The following is a 21,970-nucleotide window of genomic DNA, read 5'->3' as shown; positions in this document are numbered from 1 at the left end:
TATATATATATATATATATATATATATATATATATATATATATATATATATATATATATATATATATATACACACACACACACACATAGATAGAAATAATTAGGGGTGTCAAAGTGGCGGCCCGGGGGCCAAATCTGGCCCGCCGCAGCATTTTGTCGGTCCTGAGAAAGTAAATCATGAGTGCTGACTCTCTGTTTTAGGATTAGATTTCTAAAAAAAATAGTACAATATACAACTTTTTTCGGTGTCAAAGTGGCGGCCCGGGGGCCAAATCTGGCCCGCCGCAGCATTTTGTGGGGCCTGAGAAAGTAAATCATGAGTGCTGACTCTCTGCTTTAGGATTGGATTCTAAAAAAAAAATAGTACAATATACAACTTTTTTTTGTGTCAAAGTGGCGGCCCGGGGGCCAAATCTGGCCCGCCGCATCATTTGGTGCGGTCCGAGAAAAGTAAACCATGAGTGCCGACTTTGTTTTAGAATTGGATTTTTTTTTTAAATAGTACAATATACAACTTTTTTTGGTGTCAAAGTGGCGGCCTGGGTGGTGGCCCACAGCATCATTTTATGCGTCCCAGGATGTTATTGACTTGTTTCCTTAAAATATAAAAGACAAGCCACTGTAGAGTTGTTCTTGTCTTTATATACATGATAGTTACCAGTTACAGTACATGTATTTATTTACTGTATATACTAGACTCTAGTATATACCAGCCTTTACAGCAGAAAACTATTAATAAATGTTAATTTAAAAAAAAAGGATATTGGATAATTTCTCACGGCACACCTGACGATCTCTCACGGCACACTAGTGTGCCACGGCACAGTGGTTGAAAATCACTGTGATAGGGTACGGATGTATACAGTACATGCAATATTTCAGTTTTAGCATACTGCTAGATGTTTTGCACTTGGTAGTTTTTTAAATTGAATTTATATTTTTGTGTTCACTGGGCTGGTGAGTACTGTATTTTCACGACTATAAGGCGCACCCTCAACGAATACATTTGAATTTTTTTCCATATATAAAGCACACATAAGGCGCCCATCTATTTTAGAGAAAATTACAGACTTTTAAGTGTGTGAAAATATGGTAATTGTTTTTGTTGTTGTTGTGTGACCGCGTCACCTTACCTATTTGTATTTCTAATGTGATTAACAGTTGCTGTTTTTCTACTTGACTTTTTGGCTCCATCCTTCATTCATATTTTGGCAACACAAGGAACAACAAAAGTCTAATTTGGAATGGTCATCTGGAAAACTTGGAGAACCTTCAGGAGACCTTTCGGCACTGGCCTCCCTCCACCTGTGTCACCATGTGAGTCAACAGTTGCTTCACACACACCTACACGCATAGACCCGAGAGTCTTTTCTCGTCATACGTCACAACCCAACTGTTGCTGTTGTCATTCACTGACTCTTTGTGTGTTCCGAGATGCAATATAATACAATATTCAATGCGACCCTTCTAATTTATTTTGCATCCACAATTTAGTCCTGCCTTTAACGGCAAAGCCCGCCTCAAGCAGTCAAAACTTGTTGGAAGAAAGACGTTCTTGTTTATAATTTTCCTCTCCCAACTGCCTGCTAAAAGAGTAGTTTTGTCCATGGAATTACAGTTCAGTGCATGTTAGATAGAGAGGGAGTTGTTTTGAGATTTAAGCACACAGAAAATCATTGTTTTCGTCTGAGTGGAGAGAACTCAAGAATAGTTGAATCTATTTCTGCGCCTTCCTGTCAAAGATGCTGCAGTATTAGGGTACTCTAAAATTCCAATAGATTTACTAAATCCTAATTGACACAAAGACCATGACAATGATTATATAAATAAGTAGTGATGAATTTGGTTGTTGCTTTTCTCCCCCCTGGAATCAAATGGTGTCTTATTGTGAAAAGTGGCATTTATACTGTGACCAGACAATGAATATATGTATTTTTTTCAATTTTTCAGTTTATATGCATAATATATATGTATATTTTTTTTTGATTGAGTGAATTCCCTGAATGTATTACCGTAAAGTTTTATTTGAATCTTGAGGCCAAAAAATGTACAACTTCTGCATGATTCCAAATTTTGAATTAAATCAAATAAATTAAATAATGAAATTAAAATATTTGTACTTTGCAATGCAGTTTCCTGTGACTTCAAAGACCACAATAAACATCACCCTGAAAACATGGACATTATTCTTTCTCTATCTCTCTCCCAAGGTTTTAATCTTTCATACAGCTCAACAGGTCTTTAGTGAAATAAAGTCAAGCACTCTTTATGTAATGAGGAGGCCTTAAAAAGTCTTATCCCGTATTGTTTTGCCTTTGTCTTGATGCGGCGGTTGGCTTTAAAAGCAGTTCTGACTGCGAGAAGTCTTGAAATAAAGCCATTGGGAGAAGAGGAAGGGGCCATATAAACAGCTGTCCCCTTTCCCCCAATGCAGACAGCAGGAGGTGCTGGATGGAGCAGGAGGGTCTCTGCGTGAGTGTGGCAGAACACTTCTTGTTTGAGGCTTTTCAGAAACAGAGGAAGGTGCTGCCAAGTGGAATGGGAGAAGGGAGGTGCTGAGTGGGCGCCCACATGCTTCGAGAGTGAGAAAAGTTGAACTGCGAGAGGAATGGGATGAGTGTGAGAGGAGAGGGGGGGAAAGAGTAGCAGTTGACACCAGTAGTAAGAGGTGAAGCAAGAAGTCAACTTATTGAGGAGTAGGAGTCAGTGGAAGATTGGATTATTATTATTATCTTGGCCAAGTGAACTTGGAGATGAAGCTTCCAGAGATTCTCTTCAGGTAGCAGAGCTTCAGCATTCAACAGAATTATTGACCGAGGCCACAAAAGGCTGCAAGCATGGGCTGCATTCACAGCCTCGGCATCGGAAGCACCATGGAGCACCAAGATGAGCCCAAAAGTATGGTTTTAAAGATGGATCCCGAGGTACTCCCTGAGATTCTGCTTCTCGCTGAGGTGAGTCAGAAAAAAAGCAATTTTATTCCTTAAAAGAAACACACAAAAACACCTGCTTAGGCTCAGATTCAAGGACTCATGCTGTTCAAGTACTAAAGACATTGTTGGTGAAAGATTAGTATTTGAGTAGTGGGTGTTTTACCTCAGTTGTCTCATCACTGAATTAAAAGTACACATGCACATATACTGTGTTCTGTTGCCAGTGTGCTAGCTTTTTCTGCACTTAAGATGCTGTGTGCAGTCAGTCACTGGTGAGCCAAATGCATTCCCCAAAAGGGCCATATATGGCTCCGGAGCCATACATTGCCATACGTTACTTGTCTTACAGATGGTTTGAAACTGATAGACACTTTTGAAATGAACTGTGATATATTAAGTTGGTTTGAGTGAATGACCCATGGTAAATGGAATTGGTCTATTGTGACACTACAATGAACACTAGTAGTGGACATATAGTGAAAATGGTCAGCGGTAGGGGGGGGGAAAGGGCACTCCAGTGGCTGTTAATCATGTCCCGCGGGGTCATGGGTAAAAAAGAAGTAGTGGTGTAGGTTACTATCCAGGGTTCGACCTGTCGTCTGTCTGTCTAGTGGCTTTACTATGGAATGACAGCCAAATACACCCATAAACTTATATGGAAGGATTAGGAACTATGCAATGGAATTGTGTCAGTCAGTTTTGTAGGCGGGGCCATCGTTTTCCCACAATACACCATTGTACTCATCGATAAAACATCACAAGTTCTTTTTGTGGTGAAATGTTCATATTATAGCACCATATTACCTTTTATGCACATATTAGGATGCATGTGCATGGTCTATGATGGATTCCTGGACTTCAGCCTAAGGAAAAAAAATGGCCACAATCATTTTTAGCGTCAAATTCCTTACAACTACATTTGTGTGTATGCGAGAGAGAATGTAGGTGCACGTGTCTGTGTGTTTGAGGCTGCCAAATTATGATAACATGGTCTCTGTAGAATGGGTGGACTCAGCAGTCTGTAATTCCATACAATTGACAGTCCATATTTCTTCCCACGTTGCTTCTCTCTCTCTCTCCTTCTATCTTTCTTTCTTTCTCACTCATTCACACACCCACACAAACAGATTTCTACACCTATTTTCATGGCGATTTAGAGGTGACTACCCTTACTCTTGCTGTTATAAATACCCTCCCTGAACCGGATCATACTCCTGACTTGCCACCTGCTCCCGTCTCTTCTATCCTGTGAGTGTGTGTTCCTCTGTGTATCTGAGACGGTGGTATGTCACCACTTGTAGAGTGTCCCATAAAGAAACCCATATAGGCCAATACATTTAGCCTCAGGTGGGTGTGTCACTGTACTTTGGTATTCATTTACAATGTGGGATGTAGTGGTGTATTTTTAGGCCTCAAGCTGTAGTGTGAGAGACAATTATTCTTAGATAAATAGACTTTTGAGGGTTTCCCCGTGACTGCACTCCTTTGCTTTAAAAAAAAAAAAAAAAAAAGAGAAAGATATCCACAATCTCACATCTTGGATAGCCTACGAGAACATCTAATATTTTGGAACCATTAAATATTTTAGCTGATAATAACAGTAGATAAATGGAAAAAAGCGTCTAAAGCATATACATATACACAATAAATAACTTAGCATGGGATGTATCGGTCAAGCATTAGATAAGTAATGCGGAAGTTTGTCTTCAGTGGTCTCACATGCTTGGAGAATGACGCAGACTTTGGCTGTAAACATCCAAATGGGTGTGGGCTTTTGCCACGTCAATTTAATAGTACTGCTGCTGATAGTCATGGGGTACTCTGGAGATTCAACGATCCTTAGTTTCTTTTCACTGCTACACAAAAAGCATGAATTCACCAAAATGGGAAACAGATCTTTACTTTTGAACCTTTTTAATCATAAGATGGAGAACCAGTATAATTTACTCTCTTAATTACTTTACTATAATGCTAATAAGTTACTTTATTTTAGTGCAGGGTTCTAAAGAAATTATGTATTTACTATTTACAGCAGGGGTTTCAAACTCCTTTTTGTCCCGGGCCATGTCAAAGTTATGGTTCCATTCAAAGGGCCACTACGTGGGAAGAGATCCTAATATTTCACTTTTTGTTTTAGATTAAACATGTTTGCATTAGAGATCGGACAAACATTACATATTTGCCTTTAAAAAAAATCATTATTATTTATGTATTGCATTGTTTTTGTGACAATTTGACCAGTAGATGGTGCCTTTGTCTTACTGGGAATTCTCAACCAATTCTCTTCTTAAAGATGAGTTCGGACAAACACTGCAAGTAGCCTTCAGTTATTTATATTTACAATAAAGTCAATAAAACAGACTACATAAATATGTAGGTATTGTAGCCACAATTTTGGTTGGTTGGTTGGTTGGTTGGTAAGGTTTCCTGTTTCCATTTTGTTTTTTAAGGGAAACTTGTATGAATGTTTATTGCATTTCCATGTACTCTATATGTTAAAAAAAATCATGCAAATATAAAGAACACCAGTTGAATTTTGCAAAAAACAAAAATAGTTAGGTAGGACAATCATCTATTCCAATACAAATGTGACGAGATATTTTTGTGGTTGTTGTTATTTTGAATTTATGCAAGAAAATGTCTGCTGTTAATAGTGAATAACAATAACCAGCTGTTCACATCTAGCATGCAAACCTGAACACTTTTTAATAAGCAGCCAAGAACACATTTTAGAAGTCACGTGCTGCTATAAAGAATTGACTATTACTGGTCATTACGAAAAACTAGTACAAATATGTTTACAATCTACAACATTATGAGATACTTTAATTACTTCCGCCTTATAAACGCAGCACCTTCGTCCAAGTAGATTAAAAACACATGCACATTACCGAGAAGGGAAATAAATCATGTGCAAGGTCACATTATGTAACCCCAAAAAAAAGGCTCAAGGTATAAATTGGTATTTCATGAATTATGCATATCTATTCATAAAGGATTTATAGTCCATTCGCAACACATTAGAGAAAGTGCTCTTTTATAATGCATTGCAATGAACAAACCCACAATTCAAGTGGGTAGAATTTAAACTGTGCCTGTGAAATAGAGTTTGCTGATGTCTGGTGACGAGGTGAATGTAATAATTATGGAGCTTGTGGTTTGTTTGCAGCGATACAAAGCAGCGGGCCATGTCTTCACAGAGAAGAGCTTCAAGAGGGAAAACGTGTGTGACGTATGTGAGCAGACCTTAGAAAGCAATGCTTCTTTCTGCAAGGGTGAGCTGAATTCTCAAGATGTACTTGGTGGCTAGATAAGTTCACCTGGTCCTTGAATGCTTCTTTCAGCTCTAATTATTGTTTGCAGAGTGCAAGGTAGCAGTTCACGAGGGGTGTGAAGACAAGGTAAGCCATGAATTGTCTTTCGCTTTCATTTGACCTCACAGTAAATAGCAAAGGACAATCTTGAGTGATTGGTAGATGTGGACAAGGCAAGTGCACTGACCTAGATGTTTGCGTAGGAAAGGCCACCCCCGCTCTTAAACAGGAAACAGCCAGGCCACTATGAGTAATTCATTGTGGTAACCTACAGTGGTTATGTCCACGCCACTTCACAGAAGCTCGTTTTATTTCCTCTTCTTCTAATATTTACAATGAAAGCATTTCCACATTTCATACTATAAACCACAACTTTTTCTTCAACTTCACACCTTGTGTCTTTTTAGCATTGTGATCTTGTCCGTTCTCAGCTTTCTACTATACAGGTAACTCTCCAAATTGTGATCAACCCATGAACTGACATTATATTATTGAACATACACTGAATGGACAAAGTTTGGTTGTTGGGGTCTTCAATGATGATGCATTACGATTCAGCATTGAGCAAGACCAGTAGACCCCGTCTCCATTTAATTGGGCCATTTTAGGCAACAAGGTCCATAAAAGTATGACTAGGTGAGTTAAATGTGAAGTAACTTGAGTCCTATAAATGCCAGGACTGCTAGAATTTTAACAAATGGTGGTCCCAATCTCTACTACATTACCCACATAGTACCCTTGCTTATCTGTGGTCACCTCAAATCCCTGCACGATTACCAATCACACACAAAATGACCTAATAGTGTGCCACTGAACATGACCAGCTGTTGTGCCTTAGCAGCCAAACCCTAAAAGAGGATTATTGTTTTTCTCATACTCGGTTACCACAGAGATAGACCAATACAAATGCAGTGGGTAGCTGCTGCTGGAAGTTCACAAGGTCAGAGGGGTCACTGGTCATCATCACATCCAATCATGATCAATGGTGATGGAAAAATAGTGTGTTTATGCATAGAGAGAGAGAGAAAATAACAAGAGTTCCATAGATGCTGGCTACAGAGTGATTGGTGTTAGGGACACAAATAGGTGAGTGGCAGCTGGTTGCCCAGTGAATAATCGTGTGTGTTTGTGTGTGTGTGAGGGTCAAGAGGTTTAGCGTGTCATTTGTGTCATTAATTGGCCATCCATGTTTTTATGATTTAAGCTGTCCTTGAGAGTTATTCCACTCAGCCTTGAAGACATTATCTTGCTCTTTCCCCTCAAAAGGTCATTGGATAAACTCACTGTGAGCATAATGTGTATTGATATTTGTTAGTGCACAGGCAGTAATAACTCCTTGCACAATGTAAACATGTTTTACCATGAGTGTGCCACAAGCAGGGCGGGCGGGGAAAATGAAAGCTATGTGGTGAGTGCTTCTAGCACTGTGGATGAGTGTGCTTGTGCGTGTTGTCATGTGAGACGGAGCGAGCGGCCGAGCGAGCGAGGGAGAGTGTGCAATGAGTTTGTGGATGACAGGGATACAGAGGGTAGGAGGCTGCGTATGCCAGTGTACCGACTGATCCGCTCAGAGAGGGAGGCAAACACTGAAGCTGCCTGTTGAGAGGTAAAAATAAATAAATTAAAATACACATACACACACATTCCACACTAGTCATTGAACAGCTTATTTAGCAACTTTTTTTTCTCCTCATGTTAAACTTACTGTGTAGCATGTGTTGTATGGAAAGGCAAACTTTGAAGCCTTTTCACTCTATATGTTCTGTTGATGTACTGTAATTCCATAATTACATGGTATTCAATTGCTTGAATGCTTTTACTTTGTCCCACTAGAGGAATTTGTTTTCTGCAGATATATTTGAAAAATAGATGCTTGCTGTGACCTGAAAAAAATGCAGCTTTAAATTATTAATATGAGAAAGTTGAGTGACTTTATGACTGTGTGGTACTTTCACTTGTGTGGTTGCCATACCCTCTTAAGGTCAGTGTAAATAATTATCTATATGCATTTGACTGACCACCAAACCAATGTGTACCAGCCTTTTTTTAATATGTTGCAATATATTGTGATATATTGCAGCTGTGGCACAGAAAATGGGTGAATATGATTTAAGTGACACACTGCAGAGTAAAACCCTTTCAGCATTACCGACAGTACTCGCATGCCTAATATCCGGATGACCCAAAGGCATCTAGGAAAGACAAAACCCAACCCCCTGGTTTTAATCATCATCGCTCTAACAGGAATATGATGGATGCTAGAGTGTAGCGTCTGACTTATATTTGCAAAATCTGCTCCTGCGCAGCAACTGAAAGGCAAATGAATGGATGGACTTAGTGCCAATGGTGACGTACAGCTATCCAGATGTTGTGAACAAGAGTATTGTATTCTTTGTCTGTAGGGCGTAGTCTTGGCAGGTGTTTTGCTTTTTATAGTTGAATTGTGCTTAGTATTTCTCTGCAGGTAATAAAAGTAGATCAATGAAAATGTATAGAGCTGAGGTACCAACTAGGTCAGCAATGGATTTTACTGATGAACATCTGTGTTCTCAGATTAAGATGTTGACATATCGCCTTTCACAGCAACTATTTATAGTTGTGACAGGCAAATTATTATAATGCTTGGCTCAGTTTAATTTAACACATATCATGTCTGCAATGACACTGGCTCCAAACGCCTCCTGTTTAATTTCCTTGTATTACTTATGAAGCAATAACTGAGCTGATAGGTTTGTTTGATATGGAGGTTTTGCTACACCGTTATGTCAAGAATAATAATTCTAGATGGATTAAACAGGTTGGGGTTTATTTGATCACTTTTTCTGCTTTTAATGAAGATAAGTATATAAAAAAAGGAACAACAGTATGAACATTTGCACAATATAATGATAGCCAATAAAGTAGTGTCGTTAGAGAGGTGTTAACTAAACCGTGTTGACAAAATCATAGCTGTAGTTTGCATTGATGTATTGCTAATATGTCGTAACCAATAGATGAATATCAATACCAAATGTTTAATTTGTACTGTAAATTTAACTTCATCATTAATTAAATCCAAATCATGATAATAAATCATTAAATACTTCAATATGTACAATGTTAAAGTTGTTACAGATTTAGTTTTTTACATTCTGAAAAGTTTAACAATCTTGACAATATTTTTATTTGTACGTGTTTTGAATCATCAAAAAATATCTCAAATTAACCTTTTTTGTTCTCTAGGGTCATATGGCCTATATTTAGGATGTCGATCAAAATAGCGTTGTGGTCAAGTCAGAAGGCATTTTCAGCTGTTAACATGTCTATCCCCTCCACATCACAAGCTTACTGTCTACATCGTTGTCTCTTTGCTTTCCCTCATGTGCCCCCGATGACTTTTCTTCTTCTTCTTCTTCTTGCATCGTTGATTTTTTTTTTGAACATTTGACACCATGTGATACTTTTCATGCTGTACTTTCTGTCCCTAGTTGTGTTGTTGTTGCTTATAAGGGAAAGCCCAGAGTCTTGTGGCATTCTGTCCCGAGGTGAGGGTTTATGTGAAAGTAGAGAGGAAGAGAGCGAGGAAAGTGGGGACTATATGTAATGCAAAGACAAAAAAAAAAGCAATCAAAAAAATATTTGGAAGAGTTTAGTACTTCTGGCTCTACAAAATGACCTCAAGGTGTCTTTCTTATGCAGTGGTTTGTGTTAGGTAGATTTATTGAGACATGCTGTAATATGGAATAAATTGTTAACACTTATTTCTGCTGCTGCACTTTTAAAATGAGAATGCTTAGTCACTTTTCCCTGCATCTGATGCCAGCTTTCCCCCATCCCGGATGGCACGCCGATGCCATTCTCATGCAGACTTTTGCATCGGTGGCTTTTGACGATATCGTATCTGTGTACTGGTTTCTGTTTAAACTTGGAGTTACTCAGTTTTATCCAACTTTTGTCTCATTTTTTATTATCCCTGTTTCGATGCAAGTTCTTTAGAAGTTGACCGTCTCCAGCCTCTGCACAAAAAGTGTCCATGAACAAATGGAGTAACCAACCATCCATTTAAATTCGCACTTGTCTCGTCTAAAACATTCACACTCACATTCACTCTAATAAAAATGTTGTCTTCTATAGATATCTGCATGTTTTTATGAAGTATTTTGAGTATGATGATGTCTGAGTACTCAAAAAAAAAACTACCAATCATGCAACCGGTTCTTTCATTCTGCATTTGTTTAATTTGTATATCAAATGTAGGAAAACCAACATGTATATGTTGATAATAGAAGCAAACAGAGGCAAACAGTCGGTGGGTACCTAGTTGGTCCCTGAGGCCGTGACGGCACCCTGTCATTGGCGCCACAATAAAGCCCACTGATGAACAAGACAAGCTAAACCAGATGGCCCAGCCCCCCAGTGGCTCCAGCACACACTTTGACCAAAAGCCTGCAGCTGACATTGCTACCAAACACAAGTCTGTGTATGGCTCTACTACTGTTGACCTGTATACATACATCCTGTTTCAAATTGTTTCCTGTTGACTTTTGTAGCTCTCTTGTACTACATACTGTATGTTAAGACACTCTGGGTGTTTGTATTTTTTGGTGCATGGTCAAACACGTGTCGTGCCTGTCTCCTACTGTTTTTTTTCCTGAAGCCAAAAACCCTTCATCCTTTTAACAACGGTCATTAAACATGTTGAGGAAAGAGGTTCTGCCCTAGCAGCAACATTTACAGGTCCTCTCATTTCGCACTGTGGGTTTTATACCAGGAAATATTCAGGAATTGTGGTGAATTCTCCCAAAAATATCAGAGAACATATATAAGGACAAGGTGGCAATATGCAGTATTAGAAAATGTGATTTAAGCCAATCGCAGGGCACGAAGAAATGGACAATAATTCACACTCACAATATATTAAGGAACATGAAATCTGCACTGTAGTGTTGTGTATCTCAAAACTGATGCCAAGGATATGTCTATTGTTGGACAAAAGCTTCCATATATATTTGGTTTGTAGGAGGCAGCATTAATTTGTAGAGGCATTTGACTTGTTAACTTGTCGCTTGACACCTGTCATCCTCTGGCTGGCCACCCATCCATATGAAAGTGCTGCTTGAATGCCAATCATTCCTGTTCAAGAGTTCAAAGGTGAAAAGTTGACAAGGTGTTGCCTGAAAAGGTTTACAGTGGGAGTCAATAGACTGAATGTTTCTTTGTCAGCCTGTGGCTCATTGCTGAAAGTGCTAGATTGTGTGGTTTGTTGATTGCTGGTAGAGAGAGTTCAATATTTTAATGATTTTTTAAATGCAATAACAGATCAAGAGAATAATTACATGTCTTGTCCATTGTGCTATTAGTGCACGGTCACTGTAATTAAATGTGACTCGATTAGAGATTATATAGTGTTCAAAAGTATTTGTTGTCAGCCATTTCGGCATTTAGGGTTGTGAGAATTATCGATTAAAGTACTTAAAATGATAAAAACAGAAAACACTTTCAGTGTACACCTTCAACACAAATTTTGAAACCTTGCAGCTGTCTTGTTTAAATCCATTTATGGCCATTATACATCAAGATATTCACACTTTGTTTTAATGTTTTGTAAAGGTCTTTGTCTGACTTCAGGGCTTTATCTTAGTGTCTTAGTGTCTATGTGTCCATATGTGTACATTGTCTATACATGGATGTATATGATGTATATAATGCACAGTATGTGAATTGACCAGAGTATGCTGGCAGCCTCCCTTCAAAGCATTTGCAGGACATGACAGAAGGAGATTTAGGATGACTGTTTCTATCCAGTCCCCTCATCCGTCCATCTGACTGTCCCCTTATCTGTGCCACAAGCATTAACGAGATTCGTGACTTGGCATGTGTTCCTTCATTATCTCAAATAATGAGTTGGTGCTGTGTGTGTGTGTATGGAGCACCAAAAAGTGTTTATTTTTGTATATGCTAATTTGTTTCCAGCATTGATAACATTGTGTTTATCTCTTCCAGGTGTCTACCACCTGTGCCTCAACACAAGAACAGGTATGTTTCTAGATGCATTTTCCTTTCTGTATGATCACCAAGTCAAATCTATGTATGGTTTACAGTACAATTCCAATAAATCTTCATCACTCAAGAAAAGAACCTCAATGCTGAGGTAACCTATGCACCAATAAGACATGCAAAAGCATCTTTTTTTCCCAAAAATAAAGACATTATTTCAATGTGTAGACGTAAAAGTGAGGAGCAAGTAATGGAGAAGGTGATGGGGCGTCACTATGACATTGACCTCACCTATATCACGGAGAGGATCATTTCGGTCTTCTTCATGTCAGAACTTGAGGAATTGCGATACCATGAGGAGCTACAGGAGATGGCGACTATGCTTAAATCCAAGCACCAAGACAAGTTCCTGGTTGGTCACAAAAACACATGCATTGCACAAATGTTATATATTAAATTCATTCATTCATCTGTTTTCTATATACCACATATCATCATGAGAGTTGCAGGTGTGCAGGAGGCTATTCCAGAAAACTATAGAGAGTAAGAAGGGTACTTAATTAGTTGATACCCAATCGCAAAACACGAGACAAATGACCATACATGCACACAGCCATACCTGCATTTGTGATGAATTACAAAACCATCTCAATGCCATTGTGTTTATTTCCCGTAGCTTTTAAACTTATCAGAGAAGCGACATGACATCACAAGACTCATCCCAAAGGTACTATTTGAAAGCATCCGTCATTCAAAAGCCACATCCTTTTTTTTAACATTCAGCCCCTGCGGTGTTGCAGGTTCAGGACTTTGGCTGGCCTGATCTCCACGCTCCACCTTTAGATAAAATCTGCACTATATGTAAGGCCATGGAGACATGGCTAAATGCTGATCCTAACAATGTAGCCGTTCTCCATTGTAAGGTATGTGCAACTTGAACACTGCACACAGTGAATAAATTATGACAAACTTATACTTGTGTTATCATTTGCTATGACAGGGAAACAAAGGGAAGACGGGGGTCATTGTGGCAGCCTATATGCACTACAGCAAAATATCAGCAGGGTAAATACTTTGGTTTATTATGACTGAAACAAGCTCTTTTTTTAATTGAATTGATTAAAAATGTTTGTGCCTCTATAGTGCAGACCAGGCACTCACCACCCTGGCCATGAGACGGTTTTGCGAGGATAAAGTTTCTTCTTCTCTTCAGCCATCTCAAAACAGGTCACTCACACACACACACACACACACACACACACACACACACACACACACACACACACACACACACACACACACACACGAGCATGCACAAATGAAGTCGACTAATGTTAATGTATTATTGACATTTTCTCACACAGTTCAATTCCAAAGATGTAGACACACATATAGTTAAGATGCAATTATTTTAATTAATTCGTTGGAAGATGTGAATTACTTATTTGTGGGAGTTCTTATGTTAGAACGCCTGCAAGTCAATTCAATACCCCATCATTATTTACCCTTTTTGTCATCACTTTCTCCTTATCTGTCTTTTTTAGGTATATTCACTACTTTGGTGGTCTGCTATCAGGTTCTATTAAAATGAATAGCAGTCCTTTGTTCCTGCATCAGATTATTATCCCATCAATGCCCAGTTTTCAAACAGGAGGTTGGTTACATGTCAACAAAATGGTACAATAATAGCTTGTTTTTCTTCAAAGTGGATTTTTGAAACACCAACAAAGGAAAGTAGTATAAGTAAATGTTGTTCTTTCTCTAGGTTACTTTCCATTTCTGAAAATCTACCAATCACTACAGTTGATCTACACCTCCTGTGTCTAGTAAGTCATCTCATTGCTCCACTATGTTCTTCATTCACTTCAAGTTCTTTATCGCACAGACGTTTCTTTTACTGGCCACGGTCTGTTTAGATGGCGGCTGCCCTACTTGCTTATGTTAAAGTTCACATTGTTTACCTTTGGTTTACTTAATGGACATGTTTTGACTGGGTTAGTGTATCTTTGAAATCAAGTACTTATTGGTGGTACTTGCCTGTGTTTCCAGTGACGCACACAACTCCAGGTCCAGGAAGCTGTGCGTGATGATGGAAGAAGCGTTATTGTTAAAGGGAGACATTATGGTGAGAAGCACATTTCTTTTATGTAATGGACAGGACATCCATTGCAACCTTCTACTCTGTATATACATATTTTCAGTCTAATATTTTAATTTCCTTTAGGTGTGATAGTCAGGTGGTCCACAAGCAATATGCTTCATTAGAGAGAAAAAAAGATAGCATTGAATAATTCCGTAAAATGAGATTCTTTCTTTCATATCAGGTTAAGTGCTATCATCGACGGAGCCAAGCAGCAGAGAGGGAGGTAGTATTCAGGATCCAGTTTCACACATGCACCATTCATGGTACCCAGTTGTGGTTTGGCAAGAAAGACCTTGATGTAGCCTGCACAGGTAAAAAAAACACATACAGTATACAACTTTTTTTCATTAAACTGTGCCTATTGCTTTATAAGAGATCAATATAATACCTTTTATGTTTTGAGCCTGTGTGTTGTTTTCAACGGTCTAAATTTACAACCATGTTAATAGAGGGTGCATCTTTTTATAGATGACAGGTTCCCTTCTGATGCTGCAGTGGAGTTGAACTTTTCTAGCAGGCCGGAAAAAATAAATGGTGAATATAGTTTCAGTTTCTTGAGTATGTTTTATGCACTTTGTCTTACTGACTATACTTTTACATCTACTTTTCAAGAAAAACAGAAGACAGATACTTCCGTCAAAGCAAACTATGACATTTCAGATCCAGTGGTTAGATGGGATTCTTATGAGAACTTAAACCTGGACCATCAAGATAGCTCAGAGTGTAAGATAGTTATAACTTGTAACCCTGGCGATTCATTGACATCCTATTACCAAAGCAAAGTGTAGCACAGCGACTCATAAATGTTAACCTTCTGTTTCCAACAGATATTTCCCATACAAAGGGCCCTCTTGATGGCAGTCTTTACGCGCAGGTGAGAAAACGACGAGGACCCGGCTTAACTTCTTCACCCAATGGGTGCCTCACCAGCAGCCCTACCGTGAGACCACCCATGGCCCACCAGTCACAGACTCCAACAGGCAATTCCAGTTGTATCTCTAATCAGACTGAAAACTACTCACACTGCCCTGCTCATCTTCAGAGTGAGACTACTGAACGTCTGATGGAAAGAAGAGCAAGTGAAATAAAAGAGCACATACAAGCAAAAGAAAAGGACAGAGAGTCCGAGGTTTTCGGAGATGCAATGGGAGGATTACGACGTGAACACTCATGTTGTGGTCAAGCGGGTATAAAGTATGGAGTCGCAGTGCGGCAATGGGAGCAAGAGCCCTGCATCTCGAATTGTCACTGTAGTGGATGTTGCGGCAGTCTCAAAAAGCACCCCAGAAGTCAAACTCTGCCAGCCATATCGTCCAAATCCGTGTCCCCGCCTCCCCATTTGATGCATATGGAACACTGTCATCGTAATAGCGTCCATCCCTTAGCAGAGTTATCATGGGAACAGCCAGCCCCATCCGTACCTTGTCTCCATAGGCCATGCTTCCCTTACTCCACTCCTGAACATCCACATTTGCACGGTCATACCCTCCCGTCTTCTAACAGACATTACCTGGATTTTGCTGGCCAAACCTCAACCTCACACCTTTCCCATCAATCACTCCTCTCCAACCCGTACAGAGAGATGTTCTTCGGCCCATCTGACCAGTCTCCGGGATGCCCTTGCCGAGAGTGCTCCAGCAGGCGAGAACATCAGGTAGCCTCGGTCAGAACGTTACATTCCACACATCCAGGCCAACCGGTGTTACAACAAACTGGAGAGGCGTTGTGGGAAAGTCAAAAGCCATGGGAAGTGCCAAGAGAGGCTGACTTCTGGCAGTGTAAGTCCACTGTCCCATCATTTCTCATCTGCCATTCTGCTGCTTTGAAAACGGGTGCGGAGCAGCAAAGATGTGTCCTTGGACCTCGCCAAAGTTGTCCCAGGCCTCAGCCTAGGATGGATGTGCGGGCTGAAAGCAGCAGTGAATACCACACCCCTCCATCACTCCACCATTCTTGTCCCTGCTCTTCTTATCAATCATCTCCTGTTGAAATCCACGGAAACCGAGAGAATGCCTTTGGTTACCTCTCTGGATCAGCCTCTCCTCAACATGGCAGTAGCCATTCCCCTGGCAGAGAGGGACTTCCAGAGACCCCTCCACAAGCCCAAGATCAGCAGCAGGAGCACCGACAAGGTAAAGAAGTGATCGGTTTAACTTGGATTTGAAAACTCGACAACTGGCCTTTGTCTAATTCTTCTTCTGTTACTTTATTAAGTGAAACAGGCCACGCCTAACACAGAGGCTGATATATCCAAAGCTTCAGAGGCCAAACATGACCGATTAAGCACCCAGACTCTGGATTCTGATCATGACTATACAGTCATTGGTGGTAGTAGCCCCACACACACAGAAGACAGGTAGTATTTATTAGTATTTATTTATTACCTATTTTTTTGTCTAAAATGAATTTTCCTGTGTCTGTATTCTCACCCTCTTGCTACTGTGACAATGAAATTCCCAGCATAAGGGGTGAATAAAGTTATCTAATCTAGTAAAATCTTTCCATTATCTTATAATATCTTTATATTTCGATATATCTCTACCTTCAAATCCATTCATACATAGAGTTGTATTCATAGTTGCAAACATTGAAGGATATCTGGTGGGATATATCTGTTCTTTATAATCAATACAGCAGTTTAATCTTTTATTTATACTTGCAGTTTAAGTCAAGATGCTTCCATATCACTGGAAACCAACACAAATGAAAGCAATACACTCACAATTACAGAGACAGACGAAGCGCCTCAAAGTTCCATCCCAACACCACCATCCAGTGAACTTTGTCACAGTCCAGCATCGGAGGGAGAACGACTTGAAGAAGGAAAGGTCAAAGAAAATGTTGCTGGCGCTGCGCAGTCTCAAAGCACTACTATTATTGTCACCCCGGTGGAAGACCAGCTCACTGGCTCAAAAGTGCCTGGTGATGGCCCGAGTATAACACTTGCTACCAGCACAAACCCTCACAATAGCCCCTCACAAAATTCTCCAACTGAGTCCCCCAGACACAGTTCTTCTCCCTTGCCCACAGATCCACCATGTCGGCGATTAACAGCTGAGAGAGATATCCCAACTGAAACCAAACCACCATCACCTGTGCCCGATGGTAACCACACCCCAACTTTCCCCCAAGCAACGTATTACTACCCTCTGTTAAGCGTCCCCCATGTCCCATACACCGGCTATACGGCAATTACAATCCCCGCCATTCAGCCACCGCTCCCCGAGAAGAAGCGACTTTCATCAACGCCGGGATCCCTTAATGGGCATACTTCTCATCTACGAGGCTCTCCGGTCCCCTCACCCACGCATAATGTGATGTTGTCGCCAACTACGACAGATCAGAGAAAGTTCAGTCGCAGTAGGGAGGACATTAGGGTCAACGCTAAGTTTGTCCAAGATAGCTCAAAATACTGGTACAAACCAGGCATCTCCAGAGACCAAGGTGAATTTAAACCTAATTCCAATACGTGGACTATATTTCACTTTTTATGTGTCCTTCACAGCCATAGCAGTGTTGAAGGAGCAGGAGCCAGGAACTTTCCTCATTAGAGACAGTAATTCATTCCAAGGTGCTTACGGCTTGGCGCTCAAGGTGGCCACACCTCCCCCGAATGCCAACATTTCTGATAATAAAGGTATCGCCGTCAGTGTTTTGAAAAATGTTCTGTGTCTGTAGTCTATGGTAAAAACAGGGTTTCATCCTAACCCCCTGTTGCGCACCCTTCATCTTCTCACAGTGGATGTCCTGGAACAGCTAGTGAGACATTTCCTCATAGAGACAGGGCCGCGGGGAGTCAGGATCAAGAGCTGTCAGAATGAGTCATATTTTGGTAAGTTCAGTTTCTCCATACTGTTTTTTTCCGTGTTATATTTTTAGCCTACGTATTAAATGTGTTCCTATGTTTTGTACTTGTTTTTTTTTTTTAGGGAGTTTATCTGCACTGGTCTACCAACATTCAATCACACCCATCTCTTTGCCTTGTGCCCTTCGCGTCCCGGAAAGAGGTCATTAATAATCTTATTTATTATATTTTGAGGGCAACCTTTAGAGTTGAAGACTATCAGATGCTCATGTTTGACAAACAAGTTATTTTTAGCATCGATACACCCTTTAAATCCAGTCTTATTTCGTAAGTCACTTTGGTAAGAGTTCTATCCTTAAGTACAATATTTTATTAACCATACAGGTAACGTTTAAGTCATTTTAAGATGAATCAATCAAAAGAACAAAGTGGTTTTAAAAAAGGAAGTAAAGCTACTGAGCATTTTTTAGATATTTGGCATGAAGAATATATTTTTAAAGTTTCTGTGTTCTCATGAGCTCAAAGGCTTTCAGCTACATATTGTTAATATATATTTTACCATTAGACTATTAATTTGCTTTATTTTAAAGTGCTTAGCTATATACTATCTTTGACCCTGCTGAATAAGATGCACACCCACTTATGTGGTTATCATGTTTTTACTTCTAATTAAAGATGGAGTAATGAGCTTTCATTTTAATTCTCAAGCACATTTCTCATTTTGGGTTTACTAGTTACATTACTTCATGATTTTAGGTTCAACTTTGAATGTACCTCTGCATTATTATTCTGTGGAAAACAAATAATGTTTTTGAGGTGATACTATATAACACAAGCATACAATATTTCAGATCTGGTTGGATATCTTCCGGAGATACGGACTGTAACAAACACAAGCACAGCGGCCGACCTCCTTAAACAAGGAGCAGGTAAACATTTCTAAGCTATTTCATAGTGTGCACACACTTCTTCTAAATAAATCTTTCAATTTTACAATGACCAATATACGGTTTAAACATATAATGAGGACAAGCTGTATATATAGAACATACAAAATGAATGGATGCTCCCTGAAAGTTGTGCAGGAGTGTTTTTGCAGTTTTTTCTTTGGACCAGCAGAGGTCAACAAACCCTTACCATTCAGCACAACATCTTTAATAGGAAATCTTCTCTCTTTGAAGCGTGCAACGTTCTCTACCTGAACTCAGTGGAAACCGAATCCTTAACTGGGCCAGAAGCAGTTTCAAAAGCAACCAAATGTACTTTGGCTCTGAATCCACGTCCTGCAGCAACAATTGTTCATTTTAAAGTTTCCACTCAAGGCATCACTCTAACAGACAGCAAAAGAAGGTGGAGTTGCTATTCTAGTAAATACTGAATATATACACAGTATTTTGTATGCCAATGATAACCCACTCAATTGTATACATAAGAGAAATATAATGTTTCTGTTGCTGTTTTTGTTTTGTTTTTGTGTACAGGTTATTTTTCCGCAGGCACTACCCTATCAGCAGTGTGACTTTCAGCAGTCTTGACCCCCAAGACCAAAGGTGAGACCTGTCAAAAGAGGTACTATACGAAAAATAAGTAGTATGGATGTCCTTCCAATTTATAAGACGGTTGTCACTAATGAGGAAAGAAATATCAATGCTTGAAACCTTTTTGTCATGCAAACATTTATGAGTTTCTATTTCGTATTGTTCATCATTGTATTACTCTATATTTATGAATTCCTGGACTTTTCCCCCCCTTGTTTCTTGTTGTGTGCGGTGCTTCAGATGGACTAACAGTGATAGCACGTCCAGCAAGTAAGTGCTTGTGTGCCTGTTTTTGCATGCCATTACTACCAACTTTGCATGGCAATTTATTAACAGATATTGTGTACATCTAAAGGCCTCCCCATCTGTGATTTAATGTTTCTCAAATTTTCGCGACAGGATGTTTGGTTTTGTGGCCAGGCGCACGGGCAACGCCACAGAAAATGTTTGTCACCTTTTCGCCGAACTGGATCCGGAGCAGCCTGCTGTGGCCATTGTAAACTTCATTAATAAAGTTATGCTCGGACCACAACTACGAAGATGAAACATCGAAAAACACTGCAAGAACTAGGGGGATGTTCACATGAATTTTAGGTACTTATACCAGAGGATGGCACAACAATGAACAATTTTATTTCAAATGACTGTTTTGTGGCAGTCATTTTAAATTGTAATGTAACTAAGTTCTACCAAATAGGATCTGCAGATCCTTTTGATTGTGTGGCCTTGATCGTTAGTAGATTTCTCCGCTGCAATTTCGCAGTTAGTTTGCTGCCAGATTGGATTTTCTTTTCTTTGTTCCGAGTATTAATTAGATTTTTTAAGGTGGCCATAATGACACACACGCCCAAAACATTGAAGTATTTGGGTTATGACATCAGTGGAATCATCTACTGCACAATACAAAATAAACCAGGAATTAGCCATACAAACGATATCCCTGATTGAGGTACATCCCAGCGCTGTAGTAATTAAAGCACTGCTAAAATAATAAATATCATGATGGGATATGGCAACTTGGTAGTGCACACAGTGTGTTCTGTCTCATATATAGTTAAATAACCTCAGATATTTATTGATGCGGTTAGATTTAACAGCTTCATTCAGCTCATACTGGTTCTCTTGACAAATGGCCGAATATTACAGAAAAACAACTACATTGTATTCAAGTTGAAATCCTTAAACTTGGAATGTTTTACAATCGGGGAAATGTGTCACACTTGAGTAAGGTCACTTTCAACCGAGACATTACTTCACTTTGTCTATGATTCAGAGTGAGTGCACATAAACTGTTATTACTATTTGAATGAATTATTCTCACAAAACAACCAATATCCTTGGTAATATGAACTCATTCAAACCAAAGATATTAAATGTAAATATATGTTTCAAGTATGACATATACTCTTTTTTTTCCACTTGTGTTGCTTTTTTTTTACAAACTGAATGACATAAGCACAAATGCAATTTTTGTTTGGTTGTTTTTTCAAGGAAGTAATATATTTTATAGAATTGTGTGAAATAAAATGCTGCAAAAAACCTCAAATGTGTATGTCTCATTAATTCTTTTTATAGATTTTTTCACAGTATATGAAATCTGTTAGTAGACAAGTGCTGAAATTAATTCATTTGATAATACTTGTCACCTGACACATATAACTACACACAATTGGACCCTCACTAACATTTTTTAGCACTGCAGATAAAAAAAAACAGCATTCAAGTAATAAATGATAGACACTTAAATGTATTCTCAAATAGATAAAATACATTTAAAACGTAAATATACGACATAAAAGGAGGAGGTCCCGCCGAGATTTGAACTCGGATCGCTGGATTCAAAGTCCAGAGTGCTAACCATTACACCACGGGACCGCTGTCGCCCTGCTTGCATTTTGAAGTTTTATAACCTAACACCACCGAGTGTGTGCCTAGAAAAATTACATGGAGAAAAACGTCTAAATGATACATTTCTATAATTAGATAGCAATGCTAAATAATTTCCTCGCTTTCACTTCGCACTTGATGTCTTGCTAACCTTGACATATCATATCATGACATACTAGCATTGTGTTGTTTCACAACACAATGAGCTGCCGTCGCAGAGGACAGAGGCCAAAACACTCGTTTTCTTAATCATACCATTCTAACGATCTTTGTTCCGAATGTTGCATTACCTACCATCACTTCCAAACAGCCTTTTTGGGCGTTGTTTTCAGATTTTACGCTTTTTTATAAAGGATACGGCTGGAAGTATACACT

The 21,970-nt window shown here is 39.3% G+C and overlaps 1 protein-coding gene and 1 non-coding gene across 4 annotated transcripts; one reads left to right on the top strand and one right to left on the bottom strand.

The window, feature by feature from the left end:
- Window positions 1–2,667: 2,667 nt before the first annotated feature.
- On the top strand, window positions 2,668–21,228 carry LOC144203338 (tensin-2-like). 3 transcript variants are annotated; one of them, XM_077726732.1, is made up of 27 exons: window positions 2,668–2,953; window positions 6,102–6,207; window positions 6,296–6,333; window positions 12,229–12,261; window positions 12,327–12,376; window positions 12,451–12,634; window positions 12,899–12,949; window positions 13,023–13,145; window positions 13,223–13,287; window positions 13,366–13,449; window positions 13,767–13,876; window positions 13,988–14,048; window positions 14,272–14,347; window positions 14,547–14,676; window positions 14,834–14,899; window positions 14,978–15,088; window positions 15,193–16,497; window positions 16,580–16,721; window positions 17,028–17,809; window positions 17,871–18,002; window positions 18,105–18,197; window positions 18,295–18,372; window positions 19,022–19,099; window positions 19,352–19,520; window positions 19,652–19,720; window positions 19,949–19,978; window positions 20,108–21,228. In XM_077726732.1, the coding sequence occupies exons 1-27, from the start codon at window positions 2,837–2,839 to the stop codon at window positions 20,250–20,252; spliced, it is 4,428 nt and encodes a 1,475-aa protein (XP_077582858.1). In that variant the 5' UTR covers window positions 2,668–2,836; the 3' UTR covers window positions 20,253–21,228. The 3 variants fall into 3 exon arrangements, with proteins under 3 accessions (XP_077582858.1, XP_077582860.1, XP_077582859.1); XM_077726734.1 differs by lacking the exons at window positions 2,668–2,953; window positions 6,102–6,207; window positions 6,296–6,333 and adding an exon at window positions 7,715–7,852 and having other exon boundaries at window positions 12,451–12,481; window positions 12,555–12,634; window positions 20,108–21,226; XM_077726733.1 differs by lacking the exons at window positions 2,668–2,953; window positions 6,102–6,207; window positions 6,296–6,333 and adding an exon at window positions 7,715–7,852 and having other exon boundaries at window positions 20,108–21,226.
- A 283-nt stretch (window positions 21,229–21,511) lies between these two features.
- On the bottom strand, window positions 21,512–21,583 carry trnaq-uug (transfer RNA glutamine (anticodon UUG)). The gene has a single exon. It is a non-coding gene; the product is annotated as a tRNA-Gln (tRNA).
- Between the last annotated feature and the right edge of the window lie 387 nt (window positions 21,584–21,970).

Source organism: Stigmatopora nigra, chromosome 10, assembly GCF_051989575.1.
Source record: "Stigmatopora nigra isolate UIUO_SnigA chromosome 10, RoL_Snig_1.1, whole genome shotgun sequence".
In the NCBI taxonomy this organism is placed as follows: domain Eukaryota; kingdom Metazoa; phylum Chordata; class Actinopteri; order Syngnathiformes; family Syngnathidae; genus Stigmatopora; species Stigmatopora nigra.
This window is presented reverse-complemented; position numbering and strand designations above follow the sequence as displayed.